The sequence below is a fragment of the Oncorhynchus masou genome, chromosome 16, assembly GCF_036934945.1.
Source record: "Oncorhynchus masou masou isolate Uvic2021 chromosome 16, UVic_Omas_1.1, whole genome shotgun sequence".
Taxonomy (NCBI): Eukaryota; Metazoa; Chordata; class Actinopteri; order Salmoniformes; family Salmonidae; genus Oncorhynchus; species Oncorhynchus masou.
Genome location: NC_088227.1, coordinates 27,573,994 through 27,599,171, shown reverse-complemented (window position 1 = coordinate 27,599,171; position 25,178 = coordinate 27,573,994). Strand labels below are relative to the sequence as shown.

At 44.7% G+C, this 25,178-nt stretch overlaps 1 protein-coding gene across 1 annotated transcript in view; it reads right to left on the bottom strand.

The window, feature by feature from the left end:
- Positions 1-896: 896 nt before the first annotated feature.
- LOC135557775 (pleckstrin homology domain-containing family G member 1-like) overlaps positions 897-25,178 on the bottom strand; it is a 70,865-nt gene continuing 46,583 nt past the window's right edge. Inside the window, 14 exon segments of the mRNA XM_064991373.1 lie at positions 897-4,393; positions 9,693-10,337; positions 10,340-11,597; positions 11,753-11,875; positions 12,062-12,253; positions 15,172-15,230; positions 15,341-15,433; positions 15,533-15,566; positions 16,178-16,264; positions 17,491-17,586; positions 17,719-17,901; positions 19,548-19,679; positions 19,978-20,128; positions 24,537-24,583. Of these exon segments, the coding sequence (XP_064847445.1) occupies positions 3,372-4,393; positions 9,693-10,337; positions 10,340-11,597; positions 11,753-11,875; positions 12,062-12,253; positions 15,172-15,230; positions 15,341-15,433; positions 15,533-15,566; positions 16,178-16,264; positions 17,491-17,586; positions 17,719-17,901; positions 19,548-19,679; positions 19,978-20,128; positions 24,537-24,583 (4,122 nt within the window). The 3' untranslated portion in view covers positions 897-3,371.

The following is a 25,178-nucleotide window of genomic DNA, read 5'->3' as shown; positions in this document are numbered from 1 at the left end:
CACCGATGCCACAGATGGTATCAATTTGTAGGACAACAGAGAACTGTCAAATCCTATTGTAAAGACTGAGGGAGAGCTTGTTCAATTGTCAATTTGGCCAAGGTCTTCACAGGACACTTCATAGTGTTGATGGCGATGGCTGTGCAATTGTTATTGTTAAATAATTGTGATTCATTTGATTTGTAATCAGTAGCCTAGACTTTTATTGAACCTTTATTTAACTAGAAGTAATGACAGTCTTATGTTCTCAAGTGGCACAGCATTCTAAGGCAATGCATCTCAGTGCAAGAGGTGTCACTACAGTCCCTGGTTCAAATCGAGGCTGTATCACATCTAGCCGTGATTGGGAGTCCCATAGGGCGGCGCACAATTGGCCCAGCGTGGTCCGGGTTTGGCTGAGGTAGGTAGGTCGTCATTGTAAATAAGAATTTATTCTTAACTGACTTGACTAGTTAAAGGGTAAATTAGAAAAAATGTAGCAGATCACTTTGGCAGGTGTTGTAGCACTTGCTTGTATTTTCAAGCATTTTCCATACCAAAAACAAGTACAGCAAGTCACCAGTAAGTTTTCTATATCAGTTAATTCTGCAGGGGGGCGGGTCATCCACTTTGAACTCATCCTAAAACCCTCATGAGACAACATAACCAGCTGTAATTTGTATACAATCTGTAGTTCTCACAGCTAACAGTAGTCTTTGATTACAGACCTGTTTTACTTACTGTATTGCTTAGGCCTATATGGATGTCTTGTGCTAAAATAATGTCTATCATTGGTCAGTTGATGCTCTGAATAGCTCTTATGCAACCTTGTGTATGAATTTATATTATCCATCATGGGTTTTTCAGTCATGAGTAGCTCACAAGTGTATTTGATCAATGAATAATTGTTCAACAAGTCACAGAAACCCACTTTGTCTTTTATTTATGACATCAAATACATTTGTTTTATCGAGCAATGGCAACTAGCAGTTTAAAAAAATTACAGTACACTTAACTTAAACATTAAATCATCATATAGCAATCCTATGGCATACAAGAATAACTCTCCTAAAATGTACATCTTTACAAAGTGTTTACAAATCAAATGTAAAAAAAATAATTAATAATAAAAAAAAAAGAAAAGTGCAAGAGTCAATTCAATTTCAATGAAGGTTGACAATCCCCACCAGTGAAACACGAGAAACAAATATACAATGAATAAAATAAACATACTTCATATTTTTAAGTTGTTTTGGATACATTTACATGATATTGTGCATTCCAACTTTTCATTTATTATTTTGATAAGGAAAATATAATCAAACAGTGCGTAAAACAAAACTACATTTTTTTTGTAACATTCACAGTAAACAAATGAACCAAATTTTATCCAAAGTGTCCCGAAATTCATCAAGAAGCCAACAAAGTTATTATTCTAATTTACAAACTGGCTGTGGCGGTTCATAATAGCGATGTGTGGGGGTCAAGAATAGTTTTTTGTTGTTGTAAATAAATAAGACATTGTAAGTTGGAGACATTGATGAGATCAAACATGAAACAAATTCTCAATAAGTGTGGATCCTCACTACTGAAACTGTTCAGTGATGTCCGAGTTAAAACAAAAAGTAAACTCAATGTATGTGACAATTACCCTAACATGACATTATTGTGAATATTTGAATGAATCAGGATGATATTCAGGCATAACGTGTTTAGAAAAAGAGTGGGAAGAGTGGGGTGCTGATCAGTAGTGTGAAGGTGAGGGGTGTCCCATGAAGTAAACAAAAAATCTGACCCGAAATTATGTGAGGTTGAAGAGACATGTACATCAAAACACAATACTGCACTCATTCAATGCTCTCCTCCATGGTCCCTCTTAGAAACAACGTTTTAAAATGAATAAGATAAAATAACATTTTAGGTTCTTCCTATTAAGATGCACTATGCCACTCAACCTACGTAGTGTATGTAGAAGACTAAAATATACTTATTACCATTTTCAGACGCACAGATAACTCCTATCGCGGCTGCTTATTGAATATCAGCACACTTTTCTCTTGATTTTAAGATTTTTCTGTTTAAAGCGTGATCCCCTAGTCATGATCAAGGCGTTTGAGCAGGTTGAGAAAACCCAATCATTATATTAAGACTGGTATAGGCTATCTACTGCTTTACATCACCACAGCCCAAATGTAAAATATACTCAACCTAATGAACAGCAAGGTACTATGTGTGGAGGCTCCATGTTTAAAAAGGCAGGTGGATCCTCTTTATATTATTGCTGATAAACTGTCCATACCTAGCCTATAATCCTGAGCTAATTGCAAATTCATTAAGCTGCTTGCACAGATTGTGTTAAATTGGTTGACACTGTATTATGCACAGTTAAAACAGTACCACTGACAACTAGTCACATAGGATCATCCCTCTGATAAGGGGTAAGCTCAGCTATAGGAAGTTAAATACGCTAAAACAACCTTTAAAAAAGTAACTCAAACAAAAGTTGAAAACCTTGATTAGATGGTTGTTAACTAAAATGACATGGTGTTCAAAAGAGCAAATTACAGCAACATAACTCAAATTCAGCCAGTGCCATTTCCTTATCAAGAGATGCAAGCAGACTGCAGCAGTGTACCAAATTACATTTTTGGGATGTCAGTATTTTTGTTGAAGGGGGAACGCTTAGAATTAATGGATAGTTATCTATTTCATACTATTACTACTATAACAGAAATGAGCAGAAATATCTGTACAGTACATGGAATACTAATTTCCAACATCTCTAAAAGATGGGTCTGTATGCTTCCCATTAAATTGTTAAGCCCATACACTCTGAGCCCCTAGCTACACTGTTGTACTCAGCAATAGCATCCAGTTTGCTAAAATGATAACTTTGACCGTTTCATAGTTATTTTTCAACTTATCTAAAACAGATACTGAAGTCAATCTGCTTGACATGGAAGACTGTAAAAAGTGCTGTGGCGGTGGAGTGCCTCTGTAGTACTAATATGTTCCTGTACATGTATGTTGCCATGACTACTCCAGTGCAGTATTTGGCATGTTGTTTTGTGATATGTTGAAAGTTGCCCATGTGACTTTGGCAAAGCTGCAGTATTGCATGTTGCGTGTGACGTTGTACCGGTGAATCAGGCAAAAATGCATATTGGTACTTTTTTGTCCTGAAGACTGGCAAAGCTAAAGACCTGTGTGGTGTGTAGTGTTGTGTGTACAGTAGTGTGTTGAATTGACCATTTAGTGTGTCATTCCCTGTTAACAAACCTCCAGCCGTTTAGTGTTATTTGTTGTCATGAGACAGGCAAAGCTACAGACCTGCTTAAACTACATCTACTAGTATGTTCATATGGTGGTGTGTTATGGGTGGTCATGGCAACTCAGGCAAAGCTACTGGAGCTGAGGCATTGGAACTTCTCTCTGAGTGACTGGACAATGTTGGGCTGGTTCTGCTGTGCCGGCTGCTCCTCCCAGAGGTACTCCTGTAGACGCTCCCGGTCCGTCAGCCCACAGGAGGACCTCGACGGGGTGCAGGGCAGACTCTGGGTCTGGGCTGGCCCTCTGGAGCCACCACCACCACCGTTGTTACGCTGCCCGGAGCAGTCGTGATCCCGCTCGCTCTCATCCTCAGAGCGAATCTCCACGTAATCGTCATCATCGTCGTCGTCTCCATTGTCCTTGAAGTTGGCCAGGTAGTTCTGGGTGGCTGTGAGCATGCTCAGCGCGGAGGCACGGTTCAGGACCACCACATGCTGACCATCTTGCAGGGTGAGGTCAGAGTGACCGCGACTGGACCGCTCCGGGAGGCTGCTCTGCCGACCGGCCCGGCCCAGACTACTGGGACCATGGAGTCTCTCTGAGGAACTCTGGACCACAGCCGGGCCACGGTTGGACCCGGTAAGGTCATTCTCCTTCTCCTGCTGCCGGTCGCCCAATGAGCAGATAGACTGGCAGCGGCTGGTAGGTGGTTTAGAGGAGGACGAGGAAGAGGAGGCGGAGTTAAAGGAGGTGTGTCGTTTAATAGAACTGTACACATGCTCCTCCTTCTCACTGGGGGCAGAGACACAAGAGCTCCACCGCTGGGTGGGTGAGGTCTCTGGGGAGGGAGGTAGGATCTTTAGGGTGGGGACTGAGCAGGCTGCTGTGAGCCTGCACTGGGGGGTGGAGGACCGTATCCCCGACACAAAGCTGGCCAGCTCCCCGTTGCTGTAGGTGGAGAGGAGCCAGTCATCCTCCAGCCCTAGGCCCAGGGAGGAGCAGGTCTCAGGCAGGGATGGGGATGAGGCCAGCCCTAGGTGGGAATGGTGCGAACCAGGAGGTCCCGGGCTGCTGGAGCCCTGACCTGGAGGGTCTTTAAACATCACCTGGTCATACAGCTGGGAGTACTCGGCTATCCTCGCACCTGAGAGAGAAAGAGAGAGAAATATAAATAAAATACACAGAATTTATGTTTAGTCCTTTTATTAACCAAACAAACAGTCAGGTCCAACATTATTGGCACCCTTGATAAAGATGAGCAAAAAAGACAGTATAAAATTGGGAAATACATTATTTTATACTAATACAATTGCTCAGAAAAATAGATTGTCAACAGGTAATAAAAACTATTCTAAAAATGATTGGCACCCCTGTTTTCAACACTCTCGCACCCTCTACTTACAAGGATAACAACACTGAGCCTTTTACTAAAATATTTTATGAGATTGGAAAACACATTGGGGACGATCTTAGACTATTCCTCCATACAAAATATTTCCAGATCTGGCCTCTTCAATTCAAACCACAGGTTTTCAATTGGGTTCAAGTCCAGAGACTGAGTTGGCCATTGCAATATGTTGATGTTGTAGTCAATAAACCATTTCTTTGTGGATTTTGATTAGTGTTTGGGGTTATTTGTCTTGCTGGAAGATCCACTTGTGGCCTTTGATGTGTCAGCTTCCTGGCAGAGGCAACTGGGTTTTTGGTTAAAATGTCCTGGTACTAAAGTTCTTGATTCTGTAGACCTTAACAAGGGCACCAGGACCATTGGAAGCAAATGGTGACCTTGAATACCATTAACAATGTGGTTTGAATTGAAGAGGGCAGTCCATAAGCTACCAAGCTTGCTTGGACAGAACAGATAACTTCAATTAGCACTGTGGTGTGAAGTGAAAGGTGTCAATGCCTTGGCCAAAGCCATGGCAGGAGAGTCTCACAGCCTACCTCACCCAAATCCAGAGGCCTTTGAAGCCCTCTCCCGCTGTTCAGAGACCATCCCCTGGCATTTTCTACAAGGAATCTGCCTCCAGAAAAAAGCTTATCCAAAGTGGGTGTGACACCTACACCTGCTGCACTGCTGCTTAGATTCCACCTGGCGATCTGTTCACCGTCTTCCCTGGCCCGTCTCCCAGTCTGGTACAGGTACCCTCGCCACACTACCCACTCTCTCCCGAGCTTTCGCTCGCCTCCAGCACACACGCACTGTTGGGGTGAGTGACTCTGAACTTACAATGGCTAGCTTTATGCCATTTGCCTTATGACTCCTGCATGCTTTGTTGACTATGAACTTGCTTGTTTACCCAACCGTGGGACAGACTATGTTTGTTCCCACACTTGGTACTCTGACTCTCTATTGATTACACAGACGCTTGGCCTCCCATCCTATTCTAACCACTTTGTATTCATGTTAACTAATGAAATTGCTATACAATATGATCTTGTTGCCATCGAATGCACATTCAAATGTCATAAATCATCACTGCAGAGCTCTCCCTGATCTCAGCTGTGCCCTGATTATACTACTGCTGCTGATGATATCTGGAAATGTGCATGTACACCCTGGCCCATCTACTGTTGCCAACCCCAATTCTGACTTGTGCTCTGATATCTGCTTCACTGATTTCTGCTCTCGTAAAAGCCTGGGTCTTCAGCACATTAACATTAGAAGCTTATTACCTATTACCTAGAAGTGTATTACCTTTGAACACTGATGTTAACCTTTCTGGTTATAACTTGTTCTGCAAGACAAATCTCCCATAGGTGGTAGAGTGGCAATCTTTACCAAGGAACACCTTCCGTGCTCGGTTGTCTCCACCAATTCTGTCCACAAACAATTTGATTGGCTGGTTTTAAGCATTTAACTTTCAAATAGCTCTTTGTTGACTGTTGCTGGGTGTTATCGTCTTCCATCAGCACCGGTCTGTACCCTACCTAAGCTCTCTCCTGGCCCCTTACACTAAGTCTGAATGTATCCTGCTAGGTAACCAAAACTGGGACATGCTTAAACCACCTGACCAAGTCCTAAAGCAATGGGACTCCCTAAAGCTTTCTCAAATTATTACCAATCCCACAAGGTATTTAATTTGTTTATTTTTAATTCTTACCTTTATTTTACTAGGCAAGTCAGTTCAGAACAAATTCTTATTTTCAATGACGGCCTAGGAACAGTGGGTTAACTGCCTGTTCAGGGGCAGAACGACAGATTTGTACCTTGTCAGCTCGGGGATTCAAACTTGCAACCTTTCGGTTACTAGTCCAACGCTCTAACCAATAGGCTACCCTGCCGCCCCTGAGACTCCAAACACCCAGAAAAGGCTACTCTCCTCGATGTTATCCTCACAAATAATCCTGATAGGTATCAGTCTGGTGTTTTCTGTAATGACCTTAATGATCACTGTTTTACAGCCTGTGTTCGTAATGGCTGCTCAGAGAAACGACCTGTCCCGATTTGTTTTAGATGCTTGCTAAAAACCTTTAATGAGCAAGCCTCCCTTAATAACCTGGCCTCTGTAAATTCATATAGAATCAGCTTGAAGACACTTGTACCTTCTTTTTTGATATTTTCAGTGGTGTTAACAAACATGCCCCATAAAAAAATATATTGAATTAAAAACAGGGTCAACCCCTGGTTCGCCCGTGATCTTGCAGAGTTACTCCATCTCAAGAATTCCCTTTGGAGAAAGGCTCGGCACACACATACTCAGGCGGATGGGCTCTCGTTCAGGCAAATAAGGAATAAGTGCACTCAGGCTATCCGCAAGGCCAAGGTTAGTTACTTTAAGGAGCAGTTCTCTCTCTGTGGGTCTAACCCCAAGAAGTTCTGGAAAACTGTTAAAGACCTGGAGAATAAACCCTCCTTCTCACAGCTGTCCATGTCCCTTAATGTTGATGTGGTTGTTACTGTCAAGGAGCACATGGCTAAGCTCTTTAATAACCACTTCATTAATTCAGGATTCCTATGACTCATCCATGCCTTCTTGCCCGTCCAACATTTCCTCATCTCACACCCCTTTCTAATGCGACGAGCCCCAATGCTCCTCCCTCCTTTTCCCCTGCCCCACTACAAAGTTTCTCCCTGCAGTTGGTCACTGAGTCCAAGGTGCTAAAGGAGCTCCTTAAACTTGACCCCAAAAAACATTGGTTTAGACCCTTTCTTCTTTAAGGCTGCTGCCCTTATCATCGCCAAGCCAATCTCTGATCAAGCTGATCCTAACTGTTATAGGTCAATTTCTATTTTGCCCAGTTTATCAAAAGTGTTGGAAGTACTTGTCAATAATCAACTGACTGATGTCTATAGTATTCTCTCTGGTAAGCAATCTGGTTTCCGCTCAGGTTATGGATGTGTCACTGCAACATTAAAGGTCCTCAATGATGTCACCATTACCCTTAATTCTAAGCAACGTTGTGCTGCTATTTCTATTGACTTGGCCAAAGCTTTTGATACGGTAGACCATTCCATTCTTGCGGGCCGGCTAAGGAGTATTGGTGTCTCTGAGGGGTCTAAGGCCTGGTTTGCTAACGACCTCTCTCAGAGTGCAGTGTAAAAAGTCATAATATCTGCTGTCTCAGCCACTGCCTGTCACCAAGGGAGTACCCAAAGGCTCCTAGGCCCCATGCTCTTCTCAATTTACATTAACAACATAGCTCAGGCAGTAGGAAGTTCTATCAACCATTTAGCCATTTATATGAAGATGATACAGTCTTATATTATAGCTGGCCCGTCCCTGGATTTTGTGTTAAACGCTCTACAACAAAGCTTTCTTAGTGTCCAACTAGCTTCCTCTGGTAAGTGTCCAAATAGCTTTCTATTTGGTAAGAAGTATGCCCCCCTTGACACAGGTGTGGTCAATTCTTTTGGCTTGAGGGCCATATTGGGATTTTGAAATTCAATGGAGGGACGCATTTTTTGGGGGACCAATTGTTTGTTAAAATCAATTTGCAGCAGTCTAAGGCACTGCATCGCAGTGCTTGAGGCATCACTACAGACCCGGGTTCGATCCCAGACTGTGGCACAGCTGGCCGTGATTGGGAGACCCATGAGGTGGGGCACAATTGGCCCAGCGTTGTCCGGGTTAAGAGAGTGTTTGGCAGGCCGAGATTTCCTCGCGCTCTAGTGACTCCTGTGGCAGGCCGGGCGCATGCATGCTGACATGGTCGTCAGGTGTACAGTGTTTCCTCCGACACATTGGTGCGGCTGGCTTCCGTGTTTAGCGGGCATTGTGTCAAGAAGCAGTGTGGTTTGGCTGGGTCATGTTTCGGGGGACACACGGCTCTCAATCTTTGCCTCTCCCAAGTGATGATGGGACACCTTGGTTTAGAGCTCGAGATGGTACACTGTCCTTCTCTCAGCACATATCAAAGCTGCAGGCTGAAGTTAAATCTAGACTTGGTTTCCTCTGTCGTAATCACTCCTCTTTCACCCCAGCTGCCAGACTAACCCTGATTCAGATGACCATGCTACCCATGCTAGATTACGTCATTTATAGATCGGCAGGTAAGGGTGCTCTCGAGCGGCAAGATGTTCTTTACCATTCGGCCATCAGATTTTCCACCAATGCTCCTTATAGGACACATCACTGCACTCTATACTGCTCTGTAAACTGGTCATCTCTATATACCTGTTGCAAGACCTACTGGTTGATCCTTATTTATAAAACCCTCTTAGGCCTCATTCCCCCCTATCTGAGATACCTACTGCAGCCCTCATCCTCCACATACAACACCCGTTCAACCAGTCACATTCTGTTGAAGGTCCCCAAAGCGCACACATCCCTGGGTCGCTCCTCTTTTCTGTTCGCTGCAGCTAGCGACTGGAACAAGCTGCAACAAACACTCAAACTGGACAGTTTTATCTCAATCTCTTCATTCAAAGACTCAATCATGGACACTCTTACTGACAGTTGTGGCTGCTTCGCGTGATGTATTGTTGTGTCTACCTTCTTGCCCTTTGTGCTGTTGTCTATGCCCAATGTTCGTACCATGTTTTGTGCTGCTACCATGTTATGTTGCTATCATGTTGTGTTGCTACCATGCTGTGTTGTCATGTGTTGCTGCCTTGCTATGTTGTCGTCTTAGGTCTCTCATCATGTAGTGTCTCTCTTGTTGTGATGTGTGTTGTGTCCTATATTTATATTGTATTTATTTATTTGAATCCCAGCCCCCGTCCCCGCAGGAGACCTTTTGGTAAGCCGTCATTGTAAATAAGAATTTGTTCTTAACTGACTTACCTATTTAAATAAAGGTTAAAAATATATAAAAAATTTAAATAATAATAAATATCAAGGATCTGGAAATATTCTGTATGGACAATGGTCTAAGATCCAGTATGAATTATATACCGTCTTTTTTGCTCATCTTTATCAAGGGTGCCAATAATTATTGACCTAACTGTAGCTAGCTGTACATATCATGACTTTATAAGCAACTACTGATTATGTTTGTACCTATGGCAGCGCCGCCTTGCTTCTTATCCTCCAAAATGGCTGCCAGGTCTTTCTGCTTCTTCTCCAGGTCTTTCTGCTGCTTCTTCTCCTCCCTGTTGCGTCCTCCTGACCCCATGTCGCCGGGGTCCATGCTCTTCATGCGGAGCAGCTGGTTGGCCTTCTTGATCTTCTGACTGTATTGGCGAGCCATCAAGAACACACGGTTCTTGGTCTTGTCCATGAGCTCCTGGGAGAAGCTGTCCACTGAGTCCCCTGGAAGAAGAGAAGAGGAGGCCAGGGCGGAGTCCAGACCCCCCAGCCCAGCCAGCTCTCCAGGGAACAGGCTGTGGAGGTCCCTGATGGAGGGGTCCCTTTGGCTGTGGTCCCGTTGGGGCAGATCCCCCAGCTCATCATCATCTTCCAGACGGAAGCTGCCACTGCTGAGGCGAGCCAGTCTGTTACGGATGGTCTTGACTGTCCCGGAAGGGGCAGGGTCTGGGATGGCAGGGAGGGGGAGGGACGGGGGAGTGAGGGGAGAGGGGGAGGGGTAATGATCTTCATCTTCAAAGGTAGCCTCTCTGAGCAGCTCTGGGAAGTTGAGGATGGGGATGGTGAATTGGTGAGGGGGGGTCACGGTGGGGGGGTTGGGATTGTGGGCTGGGGGCTCTTGGTAGGGGATCTATGTTTTTGGGAGCTGTTCTTTTTGGGGCTGCTCTTGACCGACAAGGTCTTGGGGGCCTCACTGGCACTCACGGGAAACGCGGCGGGAAGGCGGTCCGCATTCTTCTCGTTCTTCTTGATGTAGTTTTCCAAATCGTTCCAGATCTCGTCCACCTGCTCCGACATCCGGTCACCGGTGTGGGAACGTTGGGAGAACGTTTCCGAGGCGGATGAGGAGTAGTAGTCCGGTTCGGCGGTTCCGTGGACTGAATGGGAGTTATCCTCCGTCCTCTCGTCCTCCCCAAAATGTAGGCTCTCCTCGGACACGAAGCCCCCCAGGCCCTCACAGCCCGTCAGGTAAGGCTCAGAGGCAGACGGCAACAGACTGTCCCTCTCCTGTGCAGGTCTGTCCCCATCCCTGTCACCCTTGGTTGGGGGCTGCCTAAAGCAGATAGTATCATAAATGTTCTCCTCCTCCACAATCTTCAGGGCACACGTCCCAAATGGCACCCCCTCCAGGGCGGTGGAGGAGTGGTTACTGTCAGACAAGCAGTCTGGCTCCATAAGAGGCTCTGTAATACTCCCAGTGACCCCTGTGTTTAGAGCCCCAGGGCACTGTGTGTCTCTAGGGGCCTCTCTTTGGGCCCCACGACCCTCCTGCTCCCTCCTGATCAGCCCCATGCTCTTCAGGTCCTCATAGCTGATGTTGTCATAAATGTTCTCTATGTCGTCTATCGTCAGCTGCTCGGTCGACGACGATCCTGAAATGTCGTTGCTGGACGATTCGGTGTGGATCATCCCTTCCTGGTCATCATCCTGACCAGGGGGACTGTGTCGGCCGCCAGGCTGTTTCTCCCCCACGCTGCTGGCTCTCCGCAGCACTCTGCTGTCCCCGGTGGATGGGGGGTCTATCTGCACCGTGGGAACCTGCTCCATGTGCCAGCTGCAGGGTCGTCCCTGGGTCTTGCTGGGAGACGATGTGACCTCTAACCTAACAGGAAGTGGTTCTGGTTCTTGCCCGCCGGGCTCGGTGGGGACGAACATCTGGTAGATGTCCTCGTCCTCCTCGTCAGGGTTCATGGTGCGCTGACGCGTAGGGAACATGGCTCTGCGGACACGGTGGTCCGCCCAGATGTTCCCCACCGTCTGGGGGTCACCCCCTGGGACCAGCATGGAGGGGACATGGGTGTCCGGAGGTTCCTCTGTCACACGGGGCGTCCTGAGGAGAGGAGGGTGGTGACCTCCCTGAAGAGATTTGTTAGCCCTCTGGAGAGAAGGAGAGATGGAGGGAGGGGAAATTACATTATTTTGTATATGTGCAAATGCCGATGTACTAGCGATTACTTTTTTTCAATTTGCGTTAAGTCCTGTACACAACTATTCCTACTAGTCAATGACATCACACTGTTAGGGTAAATCACCTGTAGGTCTGAGGCACTCATGTTGAAGGTCTTCCATTGGTCGAGGCTGCTGTCCATAGACGCCTGTTGGTTCAACTTCTTCCTGCTCGACTTCTCTGGGACTCGCAGTCTCTTTCCCCCACCCTGCACACAGTTAGAGAATTGTGTAGTTAACATGCCTTTACCTATCTAATCCCTTCTTACCTGCAAAGAGGCTAGAGCAAGGGGCTAAGGATCAAAATCAAATCAGGCAAATCTGATAAACTTGAATGAGGAGAAAGATGTTCAAATGTCAAACTGATGCATTGTGGGTAGGTAGGAGAGACTCACCAGGCCACTGTCGTCCTCATCGTCGGCATCCTGCTGGTGTGGCTCCTCCCCGTCCTCCCTGTCGCTATGGTCAAAATGGTCGCCAGGGTCCAGGGACTCCTGTGATTGGTTGACCAGGCTGCGGCTACGACCAATAGTGCCCAGAGCCAGCTGGGACACGGGGGAGAGCAGGGTGGCACCCAGACTCATCCGCTACAGAGAGGGTGATAAGCCAGAGAGTGTTAAATGTGTGCGTGATTGAGGAGTGTAGCAACCGTTGCAAATAACACCTAAACTATCTGAAAATGTTACTCTAAAATGGTGATATAATCATAGAATTAGGAATGATAATACTATAATTCCCTCACGACGCCAGGACAGCAGAGTCAATCACCACCTTCCGGAGACACCTGAAACCCCACCTCTTCAAGGAATACCTAGGATAGGATAAGTAATCCTTCTCACCCCCCCCCTTAAATGATTTAGATGCACTATTGTAAGTGGCTGTTCCACTGGATGTCAGAAGGTGAATTCACCAATTTGTAAGTCGCTCTGGATAAGAGCGTCTGCTAAATGACTTAAATGTAATGTAAATGTAAAATGGACATGAACCTTCTTATGACAGATATAAAAGTTCAGCCATTTTGGTAAGGGAGCTGGTCAACCATGGTCAGCCAAGTGCTGTGATAAGATATAGCGTAAAACAATGAATTTGAAGATTATCTACACTATGTTTGTTAGCAAGCTTGCCAACCAGTTTAAGTTGAATGATTCCATAAATGTTTCAAATTAACTGCCAATATGCTGTTAAGGGAATTTTTATCAATGATGACTAATTATGTATACATTTCAATCAGGACTGACTAGTCCAAATGCTATTATGTACTGTACATATATGAATTTTCTCTCTTGCTCCCATTCCCAATTGTATATAATATAGTCAGGAGTTTAGAACAGTGCCTTGGTACAAATGGATGAACTATCTCCAGATGGCAGGTACGGACTATCTCTAGACTGTCTAGAATGCTATCTACACTGACTGACCTTGGCTACAGGCGAGGAGGGAAGGCTCGAGAACTATAGGGCCTCTCTACCGGTGTCATGAAGAGATAGAACATTTAGAAAACGCTGACGTCATTTTCAGTTTATAACCTGTGGAAAAATGTGTATATACCAGTACTCTCGAGTATTTAATTCTGATTGGGAAATAAAACAGAGGAATTTAGAATTCCACTAACAATTGGTCCTTCGAAGCCGGGATCTAAAAATCTGTCTCTGCCATCTGGAGGACGTACGCCGGAAAAAAATTGTGCACGTTATTAAAGACCAGGCACCGGAATGGAGGTTAAAAACAGGCCTGTATACACTCCAGATTGCAGATACGGTGACAGATTCAAACGAACAGTTTAACCAAAATCGATAGGAAGGAAACAGGTCTAAAATTGACCTGTGGTAAGGTGCACTACCATAAATAAACTAGAGCTTAATAAATCCTGGTTTTGCAAGCCAGAAGGTTATTAAGGAGAGATATAGTACGCATTGGAGAATTAGGACGCCTGTTCCGTACAAATAGGATAGCCATTAATTCAAAAAAGATACCTAAATAAAGTTTGAACCTGAGTAGTCTATCTGTATATGGGAAGTCGTCTGACTATCAAGAAGTAGCAGATAAGATATATATATAACAGGTGAGGATAAATTAGGCTTGGTGAGAAGGCAGGGTAATTCTAGGCGAACAGAATAATTGAACCTGTACGATGCTGAAAGAAATTAATATCAAAGGATGAGGTTAACTTAGTCTAGAGTAGTGAGATATGAGACAAAGTTGAAAGTCCCAAAAAGAATATCCTATGGTTGAAATGTGATGTCCGATCAAAAGTCTTCTATGGACGCGGTTCACAGGAAGGAAAATACATACCGATTATTTTTAAAAGAGACACACACAGTCAAGACAGAAAAGCACTAAAAGTAATTAAGTAACGGTAAATTGCTAATTCGTAGAAAGACACACACATAGAATTTAAAATTAAATATATATAGGGTCTTACAAAACCTTAAATGCGTTGACAGAGCATTTAATTCTGATTGGGAAATAAAACAAGAGGAATTTAGAATTCCCCTAACAGTAGCCAACATTCCATACAAACAACTCAGTCAATCCACAGCCATTCCCTGACTGAAATCTGTTTATGATAGGACTTAGACAAGTTGTAAATCACAAAAATAGCTTTCCATAAAAACACACATTTACAGTCTGTTTACATATATTTTAGAGACTATTTATACATAAATGTATATAAAACCAGTATAATCTATTTATAATTATACGACAATATTTTAGGTTTACAATAATTGTGTTACACAGTTTCTGATATCACATGCTGAACACACCGCTCGTGTCGCGTTGCTAAATAAATGTACATGTTATTTAATCATTGCATCCAAACTGCGTAGGCAGGCGCTAAAATAGAATGTGGTTTTATTTGTGACACTTGACGCACTGCAAGTCCCGCCTCTCCCATCTCCTCATTGGTTTTTAGTATACTGTATACCCATGTGGGTGATTGAAAGATGAACTGAGGTCCACACTCTAGTCCAGTTGGTGGTGGTAATGCACCTTAAATTTGGTTGCCAACCTCCATATCAAGTCCAAAGAAGAACAAGAAGACGAAGAAGACTGGAGGAGGAGAGAGTTTACAAGTAACTAACTAGGTTTACCCTTTTATCTGTGGATTCATTGTCAGAGTAAAAGAACCTTTTGCATTTCAGGTAAAAAAACAACAGTGTTTATATCCCAGGACAATTTAGCTAGCAACAGCAAGTTAATACAGTTAATAAATGAATATAGTTGGTTCAGAGTTCATTTTGATATTTCATGCATGTCCTGATCACGTCTGATATGGATGGAAAAAAAATCAACATGTGTGCGCCGGTCTAGACAGCATGTTAAGACAAGAATTTCTCCTTGCCCACAACAGCACACATTATCACACCATTCTGGAACTTTTGATTGTTCATGACATAGCCCCTCTTTTCATTTAATAGGATATATATGGCTGTAACACTGTTTCTTTGTGTAACTGTAGCATTGTGTCACCATCCATAAATTACTAATGTGGGTTTAAGCTGACCTTTGTGCCATCTTCCTTGACACCATGCTTAGCGTTCTTCAGTAACTTGGACAGAGGCTCTGAGGAGAGACAGACAGGACATGTCACAGAGTCTGAGAAACTGGCCCAGTCCATTGGCATCAGCACTGATCATTTACAGTACCTTGTTCCTGTCCCTCCTGTTTCTCACCTGACTTCCTGCGGACCCGTCGAGGGGTGGAGCCCTCCTTGGTGTGGGGGCTCCTCTTGTCCCCGTCAGGACTGTAGTGGAACCCTGGGTGGTCTGGAGAGGACAGAGGAGAGAGGGAATGTTATCAAGCACCCAAATAATGATCTGACAATATTCACAAGAGGCTTCAACCAATATCAAATGGATACTTACGCATAACATCCATCTCCAAAATGGCCTGCTTGGCCTAAAAAACAGATGGGAAAAAACACTAAAGTGAGCGCCATATTACAGAATTCAGCAAGACTATAAATCGGGGTGGCAGGGTTGCCTAGTGGTTAGAGCGTTGGACTAGTAACCGGAAGTTCATATCCCCGAGTTGACAAGGTACAAATCTGTCGTTCTGCTCCTGAACAGGAAGTTAACCCACTGTTCCTAGGACGTCATTGAAAATAAGAATTTGTTCGTAACCAACTTGCCTCGTTAAATAAAGGTTACATTTTTTATAAATAAATAATTGAAGTTGAAGATATGGGGCTACCTTACACTAGATGGCACTAGACAGTAGTCTTTTCCAACAGAAGCGGACTACTTTACAAGCAACGAGATCCCTTTCATGTAATTACTATGAACACTGTCAAGGATTTTCCCCAGACAAAAGCATAATTTTCCATTTTAACCAGAGCTAAGGAGAGGTGGAGAGAAGAGAGAAAAAATGGAGAGAGAAAGAGAGAGGAAAGGAAGACCGAGCGAGAGGGGTGATCGAAAATGAAAGAGGGAGTTAGACCATTCCACCTCCCACTCAAGGTTGTGTTAATGTCATTAGTGAGGACACACATTGCTTGCTCCGTGTCTCACCTTGGCTGGGATTTTAGCCGGGTGGTTTTCAAGTATGAGTCTCTTCAGGTGTAGGATCCACATGCGTTTGTCCTGCTGAGACTTGGCCTGGGGGCGGAACACAGGACAACAGAGAGGATAGAAGGAGAGAGACATTAAACTAGACTTTAAATTTTGAATCCTTAGTTGTTACATTCATTTTGGTACTTATAAATGAATGATATATTCTTCAAGAATAAATAGATATATAACTTCTAAATGCCTCATAAGCTTAGTTCAACAGTCGGACCCCATTAGAACACAATATATAAGCTTATTTTATTCCAATGTTTGTAAACAACAAATGTAAACAAAACACTGTATAGCCTCCAAACATGGTTAAAACTATTAATTTGATATAAAGGATGGTCAGTCCTTGCATCCATAGCTCTGTCTATGAATTTGAGAGTGGTTAAATTTCTCCAGGCCTATGTAACAAATGTGAAATGGCTAGCTAGTTAGCGGGGTGCGCGCTAATAGCGTTTCAATTGGTGACGTCACTCGCTCTGAGACCTTGAAGTAGTTGTTCCCCGCAGCTTTTGTGGCGTGATGGGTAACGATGCTTCGTAGGTGTCAGTTGTTGATGTGTACACAGGGTCCCTGGTTCGAGCCCGGGTCGGGGCGAGGGGACGGAAGTTAAGCTGTTACATTGATGCTGTTGACCCAGATCACTGGTTGCTGCGGAAAAGGGGGGTGAGTGTAACCGATGTGAAATGGCTAGCTAGTTAGCGGTGGTGCGCGCTAATAGCGTTTCCATTGGTGACGTCACTCGCTCTGAGACCTTGAAGTAGTTGTTCCCCTTGCTCTGCAAGGACCGTGGCGTTTGTGGCGCGATGGGTAACAATGCTTCGTGGGTGTCAGTTGTTGATGTGTGCAGAGGGTCCCTGGTTCGAGCCCAGCGAGGGGACAGAAGTTAAGCTGTTACACCCATCCCTTAGCTTTTTAGCAAAACAGGAGCGGGTAGAAAATGTTTCAATTAAGGATTCTAGCTTTAAATGAAGTATAAGATGACTATGACAAACCCATAACAACAATGGGATATGCCCTTCAACTCTTTTATGTGTTGTTACATAAAACAGATTATGGTGATGTTTGAAGTCCCTTCCAAAACACTTATGTTGAGAAACAAGCAGCCCTTCTCATTCACCATTAACAATTCAACATGTCTGGGCACGTAGGAGTGGTGGGCTTGGCAAAGCACAGGTGGGATAGCACAGGCTACTTTTACTCTATGCTGTAAAATCGACTGTTGAATATGCAGTAATTTTGGTTTGTGGGGTGTAGTTTTACTTTACCAGTACGGTGTGCTGTAGTTTGGGGTTCTTGTAGTGGAACACACTGAAGCTGAGTGGCTCCTTCGGAATGATTTCCACCAACATCAGGTTGCAACACTATAATGAAGGAGACATGGTTGGTATTATGGTTAGTCTCACTTTGGTTTAGAAGTATAAAGACTGCTATACCTTAGGACATTTTGGGAGGTATTTTCTGTCAAATATTTTAGCATTAGTGTTGTGACTGACCAGGATGTGGGCTTTGTACGTGAAGGCCTCCTCGCGTTTCTTGGTGACCAGCAGCAGTTTGTCGAACAGAAAGAGTGTGCGCTCGTTCTTGGCCCGCTGCAGACGGAATGTCCCCTCCAGAACCAGCTCACCGTAGCCAATCAGATCAGGCCCTTTCCAGTTGGTCAGCAGACTCTGGATCTCCTGAGAGGGAGTGAGTGGAGTGAGTGAATGGAGTGAGTGAGTGAGTGGGAGTGAGTGAGTGGGAGTGAGTGAGTGGGAGTGAGTGAGTGGGAGTGAGTGAGTGGGAGTGAGTGAGTGGGAGTGAGTGAGTGGGTGTGAGTGAGTGGGAGTGAGTGAGTGAGTGAGTGGGAGTGAGTGAGTGGGAGTGAGTGAGTGAGTGGGAGTGAGTGAGTGAGTGAGAGCCAGAGGGAAAGAGAGCAGCGGAGGAGAGGTGGGAAAGAGAGCAGAGGAGGAGAGGTGGGAAAGAGAGCAGAGGAGGAGAAGTGGAAGAGGTGGGAAAGAGAGCAGAGGAGGAGAGGTGGGAAAGAGAGCAGAGGAGGAGAGGTGGGAAAGAGAGCAGAGGAGGAGAAGTGGAAGAGGTGGGAAAGAGAGCAGAGGAGGAGAGGTGGGAAAGAGAGCAGAGGAGGAGAGGTGGGAAAGAGAGCAGAGGAGGAGAGGTGGAAGAGGTGGGAAAGAGAGCAGCGGAGGAGAGGTGGGAAAGAGAGCAGAGGAGGAGAGGTGGGAAAGAGAGCAGAGGAGGAGAGGTGGGAAAGAGAGCAGAGGAGGAGAGGTGGGAAAGAGAGCAGAGGAGGAGAGGTGGGAAAGAGAGCAGAGGAGGAGAGGTGGGAAAGAGAGCAGCGGAGGAGAGGTGGGAAAGAGAGCAGAGGAGGAGAGGTAGGAAAGAGAGCAGAGGAGGAGAAGTGGAAGAGGTGGGAAAGAGAGCAGAGGAGGAGAGGTGGGAAAGAGAGCAGAGGAGGAGAGGTGGGAGAGGTGGGAAAGAGAGCAGAGGAGGAGAGTTGGGAGAGTGGGAAAGAGAGGAATAGGAAGAGAATGAGTTAAGAGAAACAGGTGAGAGAAGAGAAGAACAGGAAAGGACATGAGAAGGAGGAGAGAAGAGAGGAAGAACAGAACAGAACAGAGAAAGGAGAGGAGCAAGACAAAAAAGGACAGAGAGAATTAGACAGGTCAGCTAAGCACTTCCTCAGATCCTAAAGAAATACTTCCACACACATTCCTTCACTCATCTGATCATCCTCCTCCCCACTGAATAAAGCTACTTTCTCTTTTATCTGCCGGCTGTGTTATGCAAGGCCATCATTAGCCCTGGAAAACAATGTATTGCATAACCTAGCGGAGACAGACGGAGTCTACTTCCCAAATGGAACACTATTCCCTCTATAGTGCACTACTTTTGACCAGGGCCCATAGGTTTTTAAAGTAGTGCACTATGTAGGGAATAGCATGCCATTTGGGAAGCAGACAAGATCGGTGAAAGCTAGGGAAATAATGGGAGGATATGTGGACAGCCACTAATGTCACAGTCTAATTCAAACCACTAAGATGCAGACTTTTCCAAATGTACTTTGTTGGAGCAGAATAAATGTGTGTGTTGACCAACTTGTAACATGACAGGTGTGTGTGTGTTGACCAACTTATAACGTGTGCGTGTTCGCCAACCTGTAACATGACAGGTGTGTGTGTGTGTTTGTACCTGCTCTACATAAGTCTATTGCCATGACCAGACTATAGTAAAAATCCTGACTGCATATGCAGGTATGTGTGAGCATGTGTGCCTATGTGCATGTGTATATGTGTGAAAGCATGTTCATTTGCAAGTGTAGTCTTACTTGCAGCCTGACGGCGTGTTCATGTTTCCTCTTCATGTCGTTGATGTGCCAGGCCACTCTCTGCATGGTGTCTATGGCCTCCTGCACCACCTCATATGTCTCTGTGTCCTTCTCCAGGTGGTTGGCTATCTCCTACAGGGGACAGAAAACACACCCAGTGTTAGAGTGGGTAATGTACACGGATAGCTGTACGTTAGACTGGGTACCATCTGTTTCTGCAGTAGCCAGCTATGTTGGCCCGGTATTTCTTGGCAGTAGGGTTAGCTTGTTCAAAAATAGACTGGTGGCTAACTTTACATACAGTATATTACAGTACACACAGCTCTTTGTGGTCTGAGTGTTAGGCTTATGTGGGGTTTTGCTAGTGTGATGTAGGTAGGTGGGTGTGTGTGTGTGTGTGCGCGCGCGCGTGTTTAGGTGTATAACTGACGTGCAGCAGTAGGTGGTACTTGAGGATCCTCTGCACTGGCTTGAGCAGGTAGGAGCCCAGAGGCAGGGAGTGTCTCAGAGATTCCTGACGCTCCCGGAAAAACTTAGCCAACACCTTATTCCTCATACACTCAGTCAACACAGCCACTGACCTGCAGAGAGAGAGATGGAGGGAGAGAAGGAAAAATAAAATATGATATTAATCCTAGGAAACAATGACAGATATTGTAGCCCAATTAAAATACAGAATGACAGATCCCACACACACAGTCCTGTCTTAGGGAACAGTGCAAGGTCATGTAAAGGCCCATGTAAGGTCAGAGTGTTTGTAAGTAGATGGATTGTGTCAAGGTACAGATCTGGGGAAGGGTACAAAAAACTTCTGCAGCACTGAAGTTCCCCAAGAACACAGTGGCCTTAATCATTCTTAAAATGGAAGACGTTTGGAAAAACCAAGACTCTTCCTAGAGCCGGCCAATCGGGGGAGAAGGGCCTTGGTCAGGTAGGTGACCAAGAACCCGATGGTCACTCTGACAGAGCTCCAGAGTTCCTGTGTGGAGATGAGAGAACCTTTCAAAAGGACAACCATCTCTGCAGCACTCCACCAATCAGGCCATTATGGTAGAGTGGCCAGACGGAAGCCACTCCTCTGTAAAAAGGCACATGACAGCCCGTTTGGAGTTTGCACCTAAAGGACTCTCAGACCATGAGAAACAAGATTCTCTGGTCTGATGAAACCAATATTGAAACCTGGCACCATCCCTACGGCAAAGCATGGTGGTGGCAGCATCATGCAGTGTTTTTCAGCGGCAGGGACTGGAAGACTTGTCAGGATCGAGGGAAAGATGAACGATGCACAGAGATCCTTGATTAAAACCTGCTCCAGAGAGCTGAGGACCTCCGATTGGGCCGAAGGTTCACCTTCCAACAGGACAATAACCCTAAGCGCACAGCCAAGACCACGCAGGAGTGACTTCAGGACAAGTCTCAATGTCCTTGAGTGGCCCAGCCAGAGCACAGACCTGAACATGATCGAACATCTCTGGGGAGACCTGACAATAGCTGTGCAGAGACACTCCCCATCCAACCTGACAGAGCAAATACAGGTGTGCCAGGCTTGTAGCATCATACCCAAGAAGACTCGAGGCTGTAATTGCTGCCAAATGTGCTTCAACAAAGAACTGAGTAAAGGGTATGAATACTTACGTAAATGTGTTTTTTTCTTTCATAAATTTACAAAAATTCAAAATCTTTTTATGGGGTATTGTGTATAGATTAATGAGGGGAAAAAACAATTTCATCCATTTTAGAATAAGGCTGTAACGTAACAAAATGTGGGAAAAGTCAAGGGGTCTAGGGCCTCCCAAGTGGTGCAGTGGTCTAAGGCTGTGCCACTAGAGATTCTGGGTTTGAGTCCAGGCTCTGTCGCAGCTGGCCGTGACAGGGAAACCCATAGGGCGGCTCACAATTGGCCCAGTGGTGTAGCTGGCTTCCAAGTTAAGTGGGCATTGTGTCAAGAAGCAGTGCGGCTCAGTTGGGTTGTGTTTCGGAGGACGCATGGCTCTCGACCTTCGTCTCTCCCGAGTCCGTACGGGAGTTGCAATGATAAGACCAGACTAACTACCAATTGTATACCATGAAATCAGGGAGAAAAAGGGGTCAAAAAAATAAAAAAAGTCAAGGGGTCTGAATGCACTGTATGTACACATGTGTGTATGTGTTTGTCAACCACCCCCTCACACAGCTGGTGACCCCTCACACAGCTGGTGACCCCTCACACAGCTGGTGACCCTAGCTAACGACTGGTGACCCCTTACACAGCTGGTGACCCCTCACACAGCTGGTGACCCGAGCTAACGACTGGTGACCCGACTGACACACAATTACAGTAGGAACCGAGGCTGTAGATGTATCTCCGTCATTCTGAGCTCTCAGGTTGGGTTTCACAGAGGTAACAATGTGAGCCCTGTGGAGAGCTACACTGGAATGTGGACACACACTATATTTAACTACTTAAATAATCACTTGTCAGTAGTAGCACAATGCTAAAACAACACTTCAGACATGTCGCAGCCAATGGTGTACGACGTGTAATGTGTCACAACCATTGTGACATGCACTGCTCTCATTAGGCTTTATTGTGAAGAATTGTCTCACATTTTCGGCCCCAAGACACACCACATGCACACACGCACATGGTTTCCTATGACAAGACGTTGTTCACACAAGGTGAAATAAAACATTAAAGCCAGCCACTGAGTATGATAAGGTGGCGGATATAATACCCATCTGTCAGAATAGGGGCTGTAACTCTGTCAACAGGCTCCCTTTCAAATAAATAACTAAATAGAGAGGGAGATGCAGACAGACTCCTGTTGGGTTGGGATGTATATCAGGGCTATCCAGAGAGAGAGAGGCTGGGGTACTGTAGCTCTATAAAGACAGTACAAAGATATACGACACTCTGGGAATCAAGAACTTGAAGGTGAGATTCACCTATATGCAAATCCAGATCACAAGGAGGAAGATTATACTTCTATATATGTTCATACTACACACAGACTGTCAAACACACACCAGAGGAGGTTGGTGGGAAGAGCTATAGGACAACGGGCTCATTGTAATGGCTGGAATGGAGTCAAATGTAGTTTCCATATGTTTGATACCATTCCATGCATTTCATTACAGCCATTATGAATTAGCCTGTCCTCCTATAGCCCCTACCACCAGCATCCTCTGACACACACTCACACACAATGAGTGGGGCAGACTACACAGAGTATACAAAATAAAGACCTGCTCTTTCCATGACAGACTGACCAGGTTAATCCAGGTGAAAGCTGTGATCCCTTATTGATGTCACTTGTTAACCTCTTACACTTATGGTGGCGCTATTTCATTTTTGGAAGAAAAACGTTCCCGTTTTAAACAAGATATTTTGTCACAAAAAGATGCTCGACTATGCATATAATTGCTACTGTTCGAAAGAAAACACTCTGACGTGTCCAGAAATACAAATATCTTCTCTGTGCGTGCCCTTTAACGTGAGCTTCAGGCAAAACCAAGATGACTTGGCATCCAGGAAATGACAAGGATTTTTGAGGCTCTGTCTTTCATGATCTCCTTATATGGCTGTGAACGCAAGAGGAATGAGTCTGCCCTTTCTGTCGTTTCCCCAAGGTGTCTGCAGCATTGTGACATATTTGTAGGCAGATCGTTGGAAGATTGACCATAAGAGACCACATTTACCACGTGTCCGCCCGGTGTCCTGCGCCGAAATTGGTGCGCAAAAGTCACCTGCCAGTATTTTTCCATGGGGCACAGAGAGAGAAGCAAGCTTCCACGAACTGCATGTCAATGAAGAGATATGTGAAAAAACACCTTGAGGATTGATTCCAAACAACGTTTGCCATGTTTCGGTCGATATTATGTAGTTAATCCGGAAAAAGTTTCACGTTGTAGGTGACTGCATTTTCGGTTCGTTTCGGTAGCCAGGCGCAATGTAGAAAACGGAACGATTTCTCCTACACACAGACGCTTTCAGGAAACACTGCGCATCTGGTATGTGGCTGGGAGTCTCCTCATTGAAAACATCAGAAGCTCTTCAAAGGTAAATGATTTTATTTATTTGGTTATCTGGCTTTTGTGAAAATGTTGCGTGCTACATGCTACACAAAATGCTATGCTAGCTTTGCATACTCTTACACAAATTAGTCAATTTCTATGGTTCAAAAGCATATTTTGAAAATCTGAGATGACAGTGTTGTTAAGAAAAGGCTAAGCTTGAGAGCAAACGCATTATTTTAATTTTATTTGCGATTTTCAGAAATCGTTAACGTTGCGTTATGCTAATGAGCCTGAGGCTTAGTCACAATCCCGGATCCGGGATGGGGAGTTTCAAGAAGTTAAATTCACTTCAATCAGTGTAGATGAAGGAGAGGATACGGATTAAAGAAGGATTTCTAAACCTTGAGACAAGACATGGACTGTGCATGTGTGCCATTCAAAGGGTGAATGGGCAAGACAAAATATTTAAGTTCCTTTGAACGGGGTATGGAAGTGAGTGCCAGACACACTGGTTTGAGTCTAGAGCTGCAACACTGCTGGGTTTTTCACGCTCAACAGTTTCCTGTGTGTATCAAGAATGGTTCTCTACCCAAAGGACATCCAGCTAATTTGACACAACTGTGGGAAGCATTGTCAATATGGGCCAGCATCCCCGTGGAACGCTTGACACCTTGTAGTTCATGTCCCGACGAATTGAGGTTGTTCTGAAGGAAAAAGGGTGTGCAACTCAATATTAGGAAGGTGTTCCTAATGTTTTGTACACAGTGTTACATGTAGATAACTTCGTTAGAAAGAATACTATATTTCCCTTGACAGAGTGATGCACAATGTAAAAAATGGCTCAACTTATCCCATAAGTAGAATATAACTTTGTCCACCCAAATATAGAATATAACTTTATTGTCCACCCAAATATAGACAATAGCCTTTGATTTTACCACACAAATACCATCAAATAATCTGGGGTCAGAAGTCATAGTTGAGGTTGCTTACCTTGGATAGTTGGTGCAGTACTGAGTGTAAATGTGGAACTCTTCACTCTGGGAAAGAAAGACAAAATATTTACATTAATGTTACATTAGCATCAGTCCCTGATCAAATAATTACATTCACGTTACATTGGCATCAGCACCTGAAATCACTCATACCAGTAGCAGCAGCAGGAGGAAATAAACTATCCTCCCTAGAACCAACCTAAATTCCTAAATTGACTAGACAATTTTTAGAACCTTGTAAAATGTGTGCCAACAGGGAAGAGTGAGAGTGAGTTTCCAGTAAATGGAGTGTTTGTGTCAAGGGGAAGGGGGGAGGTTACACTGGGTGAGTCAGTGGTCAAGCGTTCCTGAGGATAGATTAAGGAGGTCTCTCACATCAGTTTAAAGGCAAAGAATGTAAGGGAACCTTGATTACAAGTATCCATGTCTTAAAGCTTCAATCAGCAGTTGAAAAGGTAACAAAGCATTCTCTTCGCCCGTTTCGGTAAAAAGCTGCGGGACGGGGCTGGAGGAATGTAACCACTCTCAAATTCATAGTTCTCAACTTCTCAGATATGGATGCAAGGACTGACCATCCATGATATCACATGTATAGTTTTAACCATGTTTTGAGGCTATACTATACAAGTGTTTGTTTACA